Source organism: Podarcis cretensis (genome assembly GCF_951804945.1).
Source record: "Podarcis cretensis genome assembly, chromosome: 4".
In the NCBI taxonomy this organism is placed as follows: Eukaryota; Metazoa; Chordata; class Lepidosauria; order Squamata; family Lacertidae; genus Podarcis; species Podarcis cretensis.
In genome coordinates, this window is record NC_137173.1 from 52548779 (window position 1) to 52564304 (window position 15526).

Below are 15526 nucleotides of genomic sequence, written 5' to 3' on the forward strand. Positions count from 1 at the left end.
ACACCCATTTCCTTCTTGCCCTTTTATGGAAAATAAAAAGCTATATATTCTTCTATCTATAAATGACAAATAAGTAGTAATATATCTTACATGTGTCTCAACAAGGAATCTTAATTACCAGCTCACCTCTTGCCCTCCTTGCCCTATTGCCTTCCAAAACAGATAATTAATCTTGAATTTTTATCTTATGCATATGTCAAAGATTGAGTTCACATCAACATTGAGATCTCCTTCATTTGAAGGTTTCTAAACAAAAGGCCTGACAACCATATATCAAGAGCGCTCGATTGGCGTCTTCTGTCTGGCAAGGGGGGGCTGGTGCCTGATGGCCCCTGTGATCTCTTCCAACTATATGAAATAAGAATCTAGCATTTCTTAAATCCTTTGCATAATTATATTTAAACTAATATATTTAATACATAAACAACCTTTTAAAAGGAAAAGAAATCTTAAAAGGATCTTAGTTTAAGAAACAAACAGCTTTTGAAAAGTCTTCCCAGAAAATGTTCTGTTTCTGCCAGCTAGATGCTTTTTCACTGCTCTTGACCTTCTTAACCTTAGGAAGAAGATATGGCTCATTTTACTATTTATCCACCCTTAATTTGTAGGGTCAGTGTAACCTTGGCTGTCAGCCTGTAATTCCCTTTTTACGACTTTGAGAATTGTTTTCTGCTATAAATCAGGGGGGCCCCTTGTCTAGGAGTAAAAATATCTTGCCAAGGTTTTTTAGGCAACTGGTCTTCTAAGACTGGTCTTTTAAGATACAGGCCCTGATTAAACATATAAGCTTTAATAAAAATGCAGGCTTATGATTAGATGCCTCAATATAACATGTGAGGGAAATCCCATGCAGACCACATGAATCCCCCTCCCTGGTGCCCTTTTCATTCTTCCTGGCCGGGGTTTGCATTTGGGGAAAACACTGAACATGCTAGATGCTGTTTTGTGTTTTCCTCTAGACAATGTGATTTAGCATCTGACATCCTTCTTTTAAGCCTATGTAACCAACATGAGTTGTTTAGCTTATTTTGTAGTTCTTGATATGTTAACAGTGTTTTATAGATTGCAATTGTTTTGCTGACGATTTGTTAATTATTCTGTATGATTTATGCAGGATTTGTGATGTCCTATCATGCTATTGTTATTTATTATTTGTAAGTCGCTTTGGGGTTCATTTGAAATAAAGGTGGCACTGAAACAGAAGAAATAAATCAAATAGTAAAGAATGGATTTAATTAGGCCTGTTACTTTAAGGATCTCCAAGGCTTTTAAGAGCAGGTGTGCAAATTGGGGTGGGGAGAGAGAGAAAGCAACCCAAGGCTTTGGAAGCCATTTTGATTAAGAGCTGCTGAAGAGCTGAAGGAGTGGATTTCAGGGCAGGCCTGGCCTACCTTGTTTTAAAGGGTGAGCCCTATTTGCCTAGTTATTATCTTGTGGGGGGGGGGGAGGTCTTTCAAATCCACGTGGCGGAAACAGCAAAATAGATTTGTGACTGTTTTCAAATTTATTCTAGAATATGCTAGAACCCTGAGTCAGGAACTCCCATTTCCCACCAGGGCTGCTCTGCAAGGACCAACCCCTTTCCCCAGCAATCCTGCTTTTTTGGGTTAGGAGGGTTGGGGAAGCAAAAGGATATTCAAAGTCCTGAGTTGGAAGAAGACTTTGGCTTGGGAAAGTCTGCTGCTATTTGTTAGAGCTTTATCTAGTTAAGAGCTGGAACTGAAGGAAGTTTGAACCATTCATCCCAGGTGCTACTTTTTGTATAATCCAAGTAGATGATAGGAGGCTGTGGGTTTTTTTGTGTGGGGTGTGTGTGTGTTGGTGTGTGTGTGAAATATAGGACATTACTTGCCTATTATCCTGGACTAAACAACAACAAATTTCTTATACCCCGCCCATCTGACCAGCCACTATGGGTAAGCATGGCTTTCCTGTTGGCAAGCAGTGCCTTATGTTTTAGTATCTGTCCCACGGTTTGTGTCTGATCAGGGGCCTCTCCTGCAGATGGATCTGAGGGAAAGCTTTTTTGAGTTTTGTTTTTTTTTAATTGAAACTGCATAATCCATTCAAACTCCAGTTCCCCAACCACCACTGACTGGTAGGGGAAGTTCATTCCAGGCCCCTGGTGGAACCTAATGCAAGGCAAGGTCTGCTGTCTGAGATCTTCTATCTGCACAGTCACAGGATTTATGAAGGCAGGATCGATGCTGTGTGCCCGAGTCTTTCCAAGGAAAGGTGGCATATTTGCAGATGAACCATACAAACAGTGGCAAGAAATTTCTGAAGTGCTGCTTCTCCCACTTTGGAGTGATGTAGGACGTTCAGTGTTTGTGTCTTTGCCTGCTGTTGCCCATAACTTTTGGCATGGGGCAAAATCTTCTGGCAGCAACTCTCTCAGCATACTCAAAAATGGAAATAATTGCATGACCGTGCATCATATTATGCTGGATGACACATGAACAAGTATGACAACACAGATAGTTAATACGTGGTGAAACATACCTCGGAATGAGAATGGTGCAATGTGTTATGGGTTGTGGGTTATTGGGTTGTTCTTGTTCTTGTGTTTATTATGAATTTTGTGTTTTTATATTGTCATTTTATATTGTATACTGTCCTGAAACCTGTGGGTATAGGGCGGTATACAAATTTAATAAATAATAATAATAATTCTTGGCCTGCTGTTGTCCAGAGACAGGAGACAGTACCAGCCTGTTCCAGAGATTTATGCTGAGCAGGATTTTGTTAAAACAGCAACAACACCAAAGTAACTTTCTGAGTTGTGTACATTGTTAGCTAATTCTTAAATACAGTGGTACCTCGGGTTACATGCGCTTCAGGTTACAGACTCCACTAACCCAGAAATATTACCTCAGGTTAAGAACTTTGCTTCAGGATGAGAACAGAAATTGTGTAGTGGAAGCGGCATGGCAGCAGCAGGAGGCCCCATTAGCTAAAGAGGTGCTTCAGGTTAAGAACAGTTTCAGGTTAAGAACAGACCTCCAGAACGAATTAAGTTCTTAACCTAAAGTACCATTGTCCCAAGTTTCTTTAGATTACTATTAAAATAAATGTTTCATTAAAAGCTTAATTATGCACATCTACTTATTTAAAATGTAGATTTAAATGTCCGTCTGCATGATTTTAAAGTGTACTTTTGAGTTCATGCACCCCCTCCCTCCATGAAAATTCATTTTTAAAAATTATGGGTGCAATACTACATGTACTGGGATGCCAAAACCTACCAATTAATTTCGGTGTCAAAGTGAGTGATCTTCTTTCATCACTGAATAGATTGTAAGGGAAAGAAGAACTGAATGGTGGTGGTGGGAAGAAAATAGACAAAAAAAGTGTGCCCTTTTCCATTCCCCTCAGCAATTTACTCTTCCTTTTCCTTCAATTATTTGCATGACCTTCCTTCTTAATAATTTGGATGACAATGCAGCTTGAATGTAGGAAGGAAATGCTTACAATTTAAAGACTCTCATTCTCTCAAAGCTGAATTTCTTGTAAAAATCATTGCATCAATAACTTGGTTCATCATTTTGGAAATAGTATCATCAGTGCACTTATCACTTAAGGCATAAGTGTTGAAGCAATTGCTTCAATCACTGCCAATCACCGTGTCTTTGTTCGGCTGATGGAGCTAGTATTACGCTTCATGTACATATTTCATTACGCTGTGTCTCATTGACCACCTACTGAGAATGCTAGACATTTCCCTTTGGGATTTCATGTTTCTATCCTTAGAAAAGCAGAGTGTTCCAGTAAAAGCTGAGATGCAGACTAGATGAGATATGTCTGAGAGTTTATTCTATTTTCTGTTTTACATAACTGTGCAGGCAGGAAATGGTGCATGTAGTCAGGTTTGGGGTCGTTTTTTTAAAGCAAAATTCTTTTAAGCAATGTTCCAGTCATTGCCCTGTCACCACTTCTATGCACATTAAGGCATGGGCATGTTATTCTGGGTTATCTGTACTCAAATTCAAAAAGATAGCAAAGCATCTTTGAAGGCTCTTTGTTACTAGAATAGTGATGAACCACCCTAGGTATGGGGACTATTATTGCTACACATTGCTGTTACCATATAAGTGTTCACACCCAGAAGAGTATGACATATTATCCCATGTGGGGAGCCTCTGTGGCTAAGATAAACTCCACTTGAGGAATGATGAAGTAGTTGCCTTCTACATAAGACCTACTTACTATGACTTTATATGATCAGGTATTGCCTCAGCCTCTTTTCTCCCCCACACCTAACTCCCCACAGCACCAAAAAAAGAGGCAATCTCCAGTGTAGTCCACACTGATGGTATGGTTACTTTACTGATGGTATATTTTTCCTTTATTGATTTGGTATATATTTTATGTGTAAGATCATGACAACTTTAGAATAGCCTAGATGTTTTACGATCATGCCTTTTAAAGGCTCTCCACCATGTTTTATGTTGGTACTTGAATGTAATATGCTCATTGACTCACGTTTTTTCATAGGTTTCTTGCTTTTCCTTTGTATAAGAGTCATTATTGACGTTTATTGCCATTTGTTTATGGAGCATTCTGTTATAAACAAATTTTTCAGGATACCACTGCTCTGTAACAACTAGTACTTTCTGGTCCAAAGAATAGCTGTCCTCTAGGAGGCATACCAAAGAATGTAGCATTCGGCCTCTTCAAGGAGAGTTGTACTATATAGTCAAAGATATATAAACAATCCTGTGTGTGAATGGTATTTGGAGAAAGATGTCCAAAGTAAAGCACACTGTTGCAGAAGAACACCGAGAGAAAAATAGTTACCTTATTTTTCTGTGTATAAGACTAGGTTTTTTTTACTAAAAAATTATGTTTAAAAAAAGGGGGGTAGTCTTATACACGGAGGCAATCTTCCCCCCATTTTCTAATTCTGAGCCTCCAAAATAGGGGGCATCTTATACATGGGGGCATGTTACACACGGAAAAATACAGTATATTATTTATAAAGACCTCTGGGGAGTCATTCTGCTACTGGCAGTTAAGTAAATCATCTTTCTCTTTTTGAAGCTTTATTATCTGTGGCTTCATTTATTTAAGGCTGAGTTGCACAAAGAAAAGGGATCAGATTGAGCAAGCTGGATCCCAGTGATACTTCTTTTTCTTAAGTAAATTAAATGGTTTAAAATCGAAAATTAATGAACAGAAGCATTCTTAGAGATTTCTAGTTATCTTGTTGAACAAATGTATGAGGATAAGTGTAAGAACTAGCTATAATTTGTTTTAGTTCCTATGGATTTCTGGCATCCAACAATAAGGGTGAATTGGGCCTATTGAGGTATTTTGTACAATTACCGTATTTTTTGCTCTATAACACTCACTTTTTCCCTCCTAAAAAGTAAGGGGAAATGTGTGTGCGTCTTATGGAGTGAATGCAGGCTGTGCAGCTATCCCAGAAGCCAGAACAGCAAGAGGGATTGCTGCTTTCACTGCGTAGTGATCCCTCTTGCTGTTCCGGCTTCTGAGATTCAGAATATTTTTTTTCTTGTTTTCCTCCTCCAAAAACTAGGTGCATCTTGTGGTCTGGTGCGTCTTATAGAGCGAAAAATACGGTATGTCTCACAGAATTCATGCTTGATTTGTCTTACAGCCAATTGTGATTTTGAACATTTTATTTTATACTTGACTAATTCAGAAAACCAGTTGTCCTTAAACTTAGCTAAGGTCTAGACAGTGCCACCAGCATTTATTTATGAGCCCTCAAATACTAAAATGATCAATACTATAGAAATGCCTTTATTTAGGTGGCTAATTCCCAGAGTATAGAGTTACATACTGGCTGCTGCATGTTCACCCCAGAATGTCTTGATTTTGTCTAACAGAAATATGATCTGAAGAGAAACCAGAGTTTTCTTTTTCTTTTGCCAGATTGCATCCGTGCCTGTTTTTGTTTTGTTTTTTATTATGCTAGCATAATTATCAGTAAAGTCTCTTAATGGGGAACAATTCACTTACTTAGTTAAGAATAACATCAAATTTATATTTCTGGTTTTGTAAGACATATTAGGTTCGATAGAGGCTTGTGTCTAATGCTGGAGGAAAAGGTGGGAGGAATGCAATTTCTGCATATTCCTTTTACTGTTTCCTTCCAAAAAGCCTGCTCCAGTGGACTGGGGGGCTCTCCACAACTGCATGAGGTGATGCTCTGGATTACAGGGTAAAAGCGGAAATAGTGAAAAATGGCTTCCTCTATCAGAAGCCCCCCCCCCTTTGAATTTTGCTTCCTCTGCGAAGGGAAAGAGCCCTTCCATTACAAGTGTAAATTCAACCTTTTTATTTTTTAAAAAATGTTCTTTGTGTGAAACAAGAACCAGCCCTTCCTCTGGACACAGAACATTAATCCCAAACTGAAACTGTATGTAACAGGAAAAAAGGATTATGGATATATCTTCTGGTACTTTACTAAGAGCTTCATTTCCCTGGAAATCTAGACCACGTCAGTATTTTGTCATCTTACGCCACCTTCCACCTTGCATTTTAGCCAACTCAAGCAACATGTAATAGTAAATCATAGCAGTCTAGTGTGTTCCCGTGTTTTACTCTTGTGTTTTCCTCTCCAAGCTGTTTGTGGCGATTCTGGACTATCCTGGTTTATGCTTTTCTGACATTTTGCCCAAAGCAGTAGAGAACTGAGAGGATGAATGCAATTCTGAAACTGCAGTACTGTACCTGCATCTATAGTTTATGCAGATACATTTACTTCAGTTTGGAACTAAACTTTATCTGCTGAGTGATTTTCTCTGGGCTCAAATGATGATGATGATGATGATCTAAAACTTCTCTTGCTCAGTTTTTCAGTTGTGAGTTAAATTAGCACAGCCAGCCATTAGGAAGTAAAGATACACAGTATCTTCTTTGGTTAATTGGGAAGGTTTGAGGAAAAACACACACTAATGTGCCAGTTATGAGATTCTGCAGTGCTAAGTCCAGGTTGCAGAGATCCTTTCCAAAATAAAACCACCACACATTAGAACAGGATTTATATGTTGTTAGCTAACTTGGCAGGACCTTAAAAAAAAGCAACAACAGCTAAGGAACATACATACTAAAAATCTAACCTGCATTTCCCCTTCACTGTGTACCTTAGTGATTTACAGAAACTTGAGTGCTTTGTATTGTTTTTGCCTATAGGTCCCACGGGTGGAGTACTGTACTTACTCAGGCTTCTGTGCCCAGATAGATTCTGCTAATAGGCCAGCACTCGGCGGAAACAGGTAGGTTCATAATCCACTTTCTTTTTATTAGGAACGACATATAGAAACATAAGAATCTTGCTGCTAGACAGAGCATCACATACATCAGAGGTGGAGAATTCTTTTCAGCCAAAGGAATACATTCCTTTCTGAGCAGCCATGGGGGGGGGGGGGACATACCAGTGTGGGAAGGGTAAGAGGGAAAACTAGCTACATACTTCTGTATGTAGGCTGCTTTCCACAGAAAATCATGCACCCCTTTCTATTCTCCATCCTGTCAAGCAAGAGGAACTACCATAGTTCAAGAACACATTCCAGCCAGACGGTAACGTGCAAGGAGGGTATGAAGCAAGGCAGGTGAGGCCTTGGTCTTTTTGGCAGAGGGCCTCTGGACAGAGGAGTTGGTGTTGCCTGAGGAGAGTCCCAAGGGTCAGGCAGAGAGGCCTGGAGAGCCACATTTAGTCCCTGAACCTGAGTTTCCCCACCCCTCTCATACAGTCTAACACTCATTCAGATACTTCTTTCTCACATACATACCACACCAGATAAGTATCAGAGAAGAAACTAAGCTGTTACATAAAATGGATAAGATGCATGAAACGACAATTCCCTGTTTATCATTTTTTAGCTTCGCCTTTGTCAAATTTCAGAGGCTCTCTAAGTTTATTTTATGGATTTATAAAGATCTGCTTTACCTGTGCCATGAAATATTGATAGGGCAAGATAGCTTTGCAATACCATTGTAGTTCATTCTGGGAAAGTCAGAACCTCAGCCAACTGGACATATTTATGTTCTGTGGGAGCCTCTGTACACAAAATTGGAGAGTTGGTGAAATACATCAAAGTGAACCAAGCAGCTTTTGTCTTCTCCCCTGGTAACTGGCTAGCAAGCAGGAAGCAGAGGCAAAGAATATATGGATAGTTTTCACAGTGGAAAGAAGTAATCAGCAGGGCTCCTTAAGGATTAATATCCCACAAGGATCTGTACTGGGAAAAGTCCTATGTAATTTATTCATGAATAATCTCAAGTCAGGAGTGAGGCAACCATATATTCAAGTGTTAGCAAATTATTCAGGAAGGTGAAAATTGATGCAGAGTGCTGACTGCTCAGTTGGTTAGAGCATGGTGCCGACAACACTAAGGTTGCAGGTTCAGTCCCTATAGGGGATAGCTGCATATTCCTGCATTGCAGGCGGTTGGAATAGATAGTAATTTATTTATACCCCGCCCATCTGGCTGAGTTTCCCCAGCTACTCTGGGTGGCTCCCAATCAAGTGTTAAAAACAATACAGCATTAAATATTAAAAACTTCCCTAAGCAGGGCTGTCTTCAGATTTCTTTTAAAAAAAGGATAGCTGCTTATTTCCTTGACATCTGATGGGAGGGTGTTCCACAGGGCGGGCGCAACTACCGAGAAGGCCCTCTGTCTGGTTCCCTGTAACCTCACTTCTTGCCATGAGGGAACCGACAGAAGGCCCTCGTTGCTGAATCTCAGTGTCCAGGCTGAACAATGGAGGTGGAGATGCTCCTTCAGGTATACAGGACCGAGGATGATCCTTGGGATCGTTTCCAGCTTGATGTTTTATGTTCTAATTTGTTGGAAGCTGGCCAGAGTGGCTGGGGCAATGCAGTCAGATGGACAGCATATAAATAATAAATTCTATGATTCTAAGATCTCTCCAGACTAGGTGTGTGAGAAACAGCATGACATTCAGTGTAGGTAAATGCAAAGTTTGAGACAATAAAGTCCGATTTTTGTATATGTACTGTTAGGATGTATGCCAGCTGTGACTATGCAACAGACCTTGGGGTCATAGTGAAATGTTCCATGGAAATGCCAGCTTTTGTGTTTATTCATTGATATGGATTATTAGGAAAGGATCTGAAAATAAAACAGCTAGTATCATAATATAGTCTTTATAAAATATATATTTTGCAGCCGCATATGGAATACTTCTCACAGTTCAATTACTTCATCTCAGAAAAGCGTACTGAAGGACTAGAAAAGGTTCAGAAAGGGTAATGAAAATGACAAGAGGTTGGAGCATCTTTTCTACAAGGAAAACCTCTAGCATTAGAGGCTTTAAAAAACAACATGCTCATAGTTTTAAAAAAGTTATGGCGCAGATGAAATCAATATAATGGAGATTCCCCCCCCCTTCTTAATAGCACTTGTGGTTGATAGTAGATTCAAGATAGACCAAGAAAGTACTGTTTGACACAACATTTACATAGAACTTGCAGAATTCACTTTCACAAGATGTGGTGGAAGCCACTAGTTAAGGTAAATATTTGAATGGTAGTCCCTGGTGGATGGTGGAGAAACAATAGGGCAGGCATGTCCAAAGCCAGTTTTGGGGGCCCACCGGTCGGCTTAATCTGGCCCCTGTGGCAGTTTTCCTGGGGCAAAATCCTAAAAAAACACCTCAACAACTTCAATCCCAAGAAAAGCTCAATCACTTGGGGGAAAATCCTTAAAAAAGCTCAACTTCAGTCCTTGACTTCATCAAATCTGGCCCCCCTTTGAAAAAAGTTTGGACACCGCTGCCATAGGGAGAGGCCTGCTGCCTTTGGCCCATGCCTGTGGGCTTCCTGGAAGTATCTGGCTTGTCTCTGTTAGAAGCAGGATGGATGTTGAACCAGCTGGACTATTTGTCTTACTTGGAAGATCTAGCTGTTAATTCTCCACTGAAAGGGCCTAAAGTGCATGGCACTATTACCTAATCATATAGTCATGTATTGATATAGAAAGAAGATTCCACCTAAACATTAGGAAGAACTTCCTGACCGTAAGAGCTGTTCGACAGTGGAATTTGCTGCCAAGGAGTGTGGAGGAGTCTCCTTCTTTGGAGGTCTTTAAGCAGAGGCTTGACAACCATATGTCAGGAGTGCTCTGATGGTGTTTCCTGCTTGGCAGGGGGTTGGACTTGATGGCCCTTGTGGTCTCTTCCAACTCTATGATTCTATGATATCCATGTGCCTGAGCCTTGTACTACATGGTTGACTCACTGAGAGTAATCAACAAGTAGATCTCCAGATGACAAGTATCTTGGGTAATAAGATTTGAGGAGGATGTTGAGGTGAAGTGAATGTTTGCATAGCTTGCAGCAGTGCTTCCTGTTTAAATACAATACAGAATTCTGTGAACAGGCTCAACTAACCCTCTGTCATTTATAGTGCATAATGCAGTTTTCTTTAAAAGAAATATATGAAAATGGATTAGTGTCATGAATTAAAAATTCTCCCACAATCATATTCAGGAGGTTGCAAAACATTTCCTAATGAACAATTCACTTGTGCATTTAATTCTTCCTGCCCCCTCTGTTATCACCTTCTCCCTGGGTAGTTTATGTGATTTGTTACTTTTAGTTCTTAACTGGAACCTGGAGAGCTAAAGAATATGAGTGTGCTGTTTTGAATAAAAGTATTGTTACGTCTGAACATTAAATAATTGTGACACCCAGGAAAAGTTTCTTTCAGGAGTGTGGAATCCTGCTTTAAGCAAGAGGGAGCACAGTTTTCTTGCCTTTATTTCTTTGTATTTAGTCAGATTGCCCACATGACTGTGACTTTTCAAGATGTGAAAATCATTTGTTCCTTGATGTGCACATTGTTCCATGCAATATACAAGCAGGGGGTGGATGCTAAAAATAAAAATCCAAGTCCTCTGTCCAGAACACTTACATTATGTCATATAAATAACACACACACATTATTCAGATGGGCATGATTTTGCTGAAATTATCTTTTTCAGTTGCACAATTGATTACTTATAAACTTCAGTTCCGCTCATGGCTACCCACTAGTGGTGGCAGCATGACACTTCTACTAAAAATGAGGATTGAGGAACATGCATGGTTTATAAATTTACTCTCTATTGCCCATGTACACAATGCTACTTCACAATAATGGTTTTGTGTGTGCTCAGTGCCTGAAGCAGAATTGTGTCTATCACAGTGGCACAGTGTCTTCTGCTGCAGAACTCCATAGATCTGCCCTAGAAAACTTTCTGAGATCATCTGAGAGCTAAAGCTGAAGCCTAGAGAGGGGCAGATCTCTCTGATAAATTTTGCTAGTCTTACTGTTTTGTATGTTTTGCTAGAGAAGAAAGGTTCAAATTCGTCTGGCAATGTACCTTTAGAGGTGCAGAGTTCCCCTATATTCATCAGATTTTTTATTTTCATCACTTGAAATTCTTCTGATTTCACCTGAGCAGCAACCCTGCAACCCTTGTTTTGGATGAAATTCAGGGGGAACTTGATAGATTGTATGTATGTATGTATTTGATTTTTTCATGTAAGCTGTTTGGACATCAGCATAACCCTTTCCCATCATGGAAGTGTAGAACTTCCTGTCAGCATTTGGTCCTATTAACATATTGACTAAACTCGCTCATTTGTCATACAGAGATCTGGTAACCTCTAGGCTAGATTACTACAGTCCATTATACATAGGGCTGTTTCTGAAGATGTTTCAGAAACTTCAGCTGGTGCAGAATTGGGCAGCTGGGCTGCTCACTGGGGCAAGACAGTTTGAGCATATTACACCGATTCTGACCTAACTGCAATGGCTGCCAATTAGTTTCTGGGCCCAATTAAAAGTGTGGGTGTTGACTTATAACGCCTTAAACAGCTCAGGACTGCAATACCTCAAGGAACGCCACTCCCCATCATCATCATCATCTGAGCCCCTTATTTGTGTTCCTCATCCATGAGAATGGGCCTTTTCTGAGGTGACTCAGCATTTGTGGAATGAGCTCGCCTGGCGCCTTTATTACATATCCTTAGGCACCAGGTGAAAACGTTTCTCTATAACCAGGCCTTTGGCTGAATAATGTTCTATATATAATAATTTAAGGAAAAACAAGATATAAAGCAGCCTATTGCATTATTAAGTGATTATGTATTATTATGTATCATTATTTATTTAATTTCTATACTGCCCTGTACCTGAAGGTTTCAGGGCGGTTTGACCTTCATTGTATGGCAGCTTCCTGAGTTCAATGTAATCATGCTGAAGAAGAAAATGTCAGGTGACTTCTGATGAGGAAGTGAAAGAATAATTCCATACTGAAAAATCCCTGTTTTTATTCATTTAGAAAGCACATACAGCAATGAATGGGGAAGTAGTAGAGAGAGATGCAAAATAGGTGACCGTACAAATCATTTCAAAAGTAAAAGCGAGACATTTCCTGGGTGATTTGTAGTACATCTGTCTTATGTGAGTTCTGATACTGCTGTACCGCCTCAAGATTAAAAAAGGGGAAATCACACTGAATTTCTGAGATGTAAGCTGTCTCTTTTTAAAAATCCCTCCATACAATTGTCTGGTAGGCATAAAAAGTTTTTTTTGTTTTGCCTTTTACTCAAGATCTCTTCCATGAGGAAAGTTGAACTCATTCAGGCCATGGTTTCTTTTCTCAGCGTCCGCCTCTGATGACAAGTAAGGATACTTGTGAATGACGACCGCCCTTTAGTTCTTGTCCTTTTCTTTAATTTCTTCTGGTGTTTGAGTGAAATTCCAAGTTCCTCCATTATGGCATTGAAAGAAAGACACTAGTAGAAGGTGGGAGATGAAAAAATAATTAAGAATTACATTTAGCACAGATTGTCACCCTATTTTGCACAATTAATTTTCAACTAGATTCTGAACATACTAACTGGGAAGTTTGAATATCTCAGTTCATTGAGTTAGATTTCTTCCACTATTGCTGTGAATTTGCAGAATTGAATTAGGGGTGTGATGTGTAAAGGATTCTTTATGACCCCAGAAATTGTAAATATTGGTTGCTTCTTTATTGAAATGTGTATGTCCCAATGCTGGGAATCTGGCTAATTGGTATTACACAGAAATAAGGGTTGCAAAAGAATAGAATCACATATTTAATAATATCCAGCCTCAGATAGAATTCATGTTGCCCCTTAAAAATCTAAATGAAGATAACCAAGATTTGTTGACTTAGCAGACTTCTAACTTGCATCCTACTGCAAAGCCTTACCAGTTGAAAAAAATAAACTATTAATCAGCATACATTTTTATCTAAATAGCACTGAGCCAAAATATTACAAAATCAATACTTTGGAGCAAAATGGTGCTTGTGCTGTGGTGGGTTTCTGAAAACCTTGAACCATGCGTTTAATTTGTTATTCTGCAGCGGTTTGCAAACTTTGACCCCACAAGAGAAGTGAGCCCCATCAAAGGACTGGAAGAAAGGGAAGCATCCCCACATTGATTAGGCAACCAGATGAATTTTGCTATTTTCCTTTGCTGTGCTGCAGTGACTCACCAGGTTCAGTTGAGTGCAAGAAGAGAGGGAAGCAACACAACATTGCCTAGGCAATGCAAGGAAATACCCCTCTCACTCTTGCCACCAGCACAATGAGTGAACTCTCCCACCCTTGAAGTCTCCTCTGAATAACTGACAAAGGGAGGCAGCAGTGAAGCTAGGATTGGTACCTCAGCTAAGTACAAATTTTGGGGCTAAACTTGCACATACTGATCAAAATCCAAGTTTTGGGATTTTAGCTAGTTCATTACCATGGACTTCAACAGAACAAAATCAGCTTACACCCAAGTACTTAGTCTTATTGTGGTTGCTCATTAGACTGCCCACCACCTGCTCTACCTCATTGTCATTTTGCCCCTTACTGATTTTGTACCAGAAAATGTAGCCAAAATTCTGTCTATTGTGTTGAACTTTTTTCATGCTTTTTTCAGCATGACCAAAATGCAATAGCAAAAGGCTTTTCCAAAGCTTTATTTTCCTGTTTAAGTTTGTAGGGAGCAAGACCAATGCTTGCTTTCTTTTTTTCAAAGAGTGACTAGAACTTCTTAGATAAGCTTCATGCTTGAACAGTTTAAACAGGAACATTTTAAGCAGCAACATATCACTGTAGTGGTGAGAAGTAACAAAGAAATAGGTTAACAGTAATAAACATTTGTGGGCACCCAGATTATATAGCTAAGTGCCAATACCAGAAGTTGAGTTCTCAAACCCATGTACAATTTTTTTGTTTTTCGTCTCAAGAATTGCAATCAATTGTTCTTTTGTAACAAAGAGACTAAATTGCAAGAAAGAAACTGGAAAGGACTCGAGCTATAATTTACTGAGCCTGTTGAGGTATGTAGGAAGACTTGTAGGCAGCCAACAGGGATTTCATTCTTTCCCTTCCCATATACTACACTGAAATGGGAGTTTGTAGTTCCTTTGTTTAAAAACAAAGAAGATGATTGTGAAGATTGCTATGGTGGAAGTGGTGTTTTTCTTTTAATTCTAGATGGACAACAGAAATTAATGCTTGTGGTGAAAAATCACAGCTCATTGAAACTTATCTGAAATCCTCAAAAGCTGCTGCTAGCCAGTGTAAGGTATCTCAAAATGTTTAATTAGCATTTGCTATTCAGGAAAGGAAGGATTTAAAAATAAATCCAAAAGCTTAGAGCAGGAGTGGCCACTCTTAGGGCCTGCTGATGTTGCTAGACTACAACTCCCATAATCTCTGACACTTGGACATGCTGACTGGGCCAACTGAACGGCCACAAAATATCCATTGTAGAAATTATTCTGGTCATGTGGGAATGGGGGAAAAATGGAGTACATCTGAAATGCTCTATGCCAGAATTGTAAGGAAAATGGAGAAGGAAAGGTAGCAAGAGTTCCAGTAATATGCTCAAATAATTAAAAATTTATCTTAATTGGATAAATCAGAGTTTCTGTTTTGTTTTAAAAGCAGCCAATGAGCAGTGTCTGTGTCTATAAATAGTAGAAAAGACACATCTGCTATAATCTAGAGATCATGAGTTGTATGTGGGAAAAGGCTGTTGTGCATGTGTCAGCAAATGGCTGTGTGGCTCTGGTACCATTTATATTGAAAATCCATGTAGTATATAGAAATGTGCAAGGGCAAAGTCAGGCTAATGGGCTGCCTGGTCTGGTGCCAGATTGATTACACAGGAGCTGAATGCAAACCCCATGTGCAAGTTGCATACCTGTCAGAAATACATCCAACATGTCCATTGACTTGTTTTCTTTCCTTTCCCAAGATTCCTTTTTATAACATGGAATTTATATACAAGATACAAAGGTAAAGTGAATACAAGAGAAAACAGTGAGTCATTGATACGCAGCTTGTAGCCATGGTTTAGTTAGCTTACAGAACATGGAAATCAAGGGGAGTATAGAAATATAGAAATGTTGATCAATTGGCGATGGCATAAATTGGAAGCAGAATTCATAAAAGTATTGCATTAAATTAAATTAAATATTACTCGGCTGCCTTGGGCCAAACTGAAGGTTACATAAG

The 15526-nt window shown here is 39.4% G+C and overlaps 1 protein-coding gene and 1 long non-coding RNA gene across 35 annotated transcripts in view; one reads left to right on the top strand and one right to left on the bottom strand.

Annotated features, from left to right (window-relative positions):
• Nucleotides 1-15526, top strand: part of LOC307213854 — a 164780-nt gene that overhangs the window by 4231 nt on the left and 145023 nt on the right. For 5 of the 29 annotated variants that reach the window (XR_013837704.1, XR_013837709.1, XR_013837710.1 and 2 more), the window contains exons 1-2: nt 865-1404; nt 7162-7244. This is a non-coding gene — a long non-coding RNA (uncharacterized lncRNA). The other 24 variants (XR_013837718.1, XR_013837719.1, XR_013837721.1 and 21 more) reach the window with 22 other exon arrangements.
• The window catches only part of GRIK1 (glutamate ionotropic receptor kainate type subunit 1), a 159149-nt gene continuing 155913 nt past the window's right edge, over nt 12291-15526 (bottom strand). For 4 of the 6 annotated variants that reach the window (XM_079972034.1, XM_079972031.1, XM_079972033.1 and 1 more), the window contains one exon: nt 12291-12778. In XM_079972034.1, the coding sequence (XP_079828160.1) occupies nt 12623-12778 (156 nt within the window). In that variant the 3' untranslated portion in view covers nt 12291-12622. The remainder of the gene's footprint in view (nt 12779-15526) is intronic. The other 2 variants (XM_079972035.1, XM_079972032.1) reach the window with 1 other exon arrangement.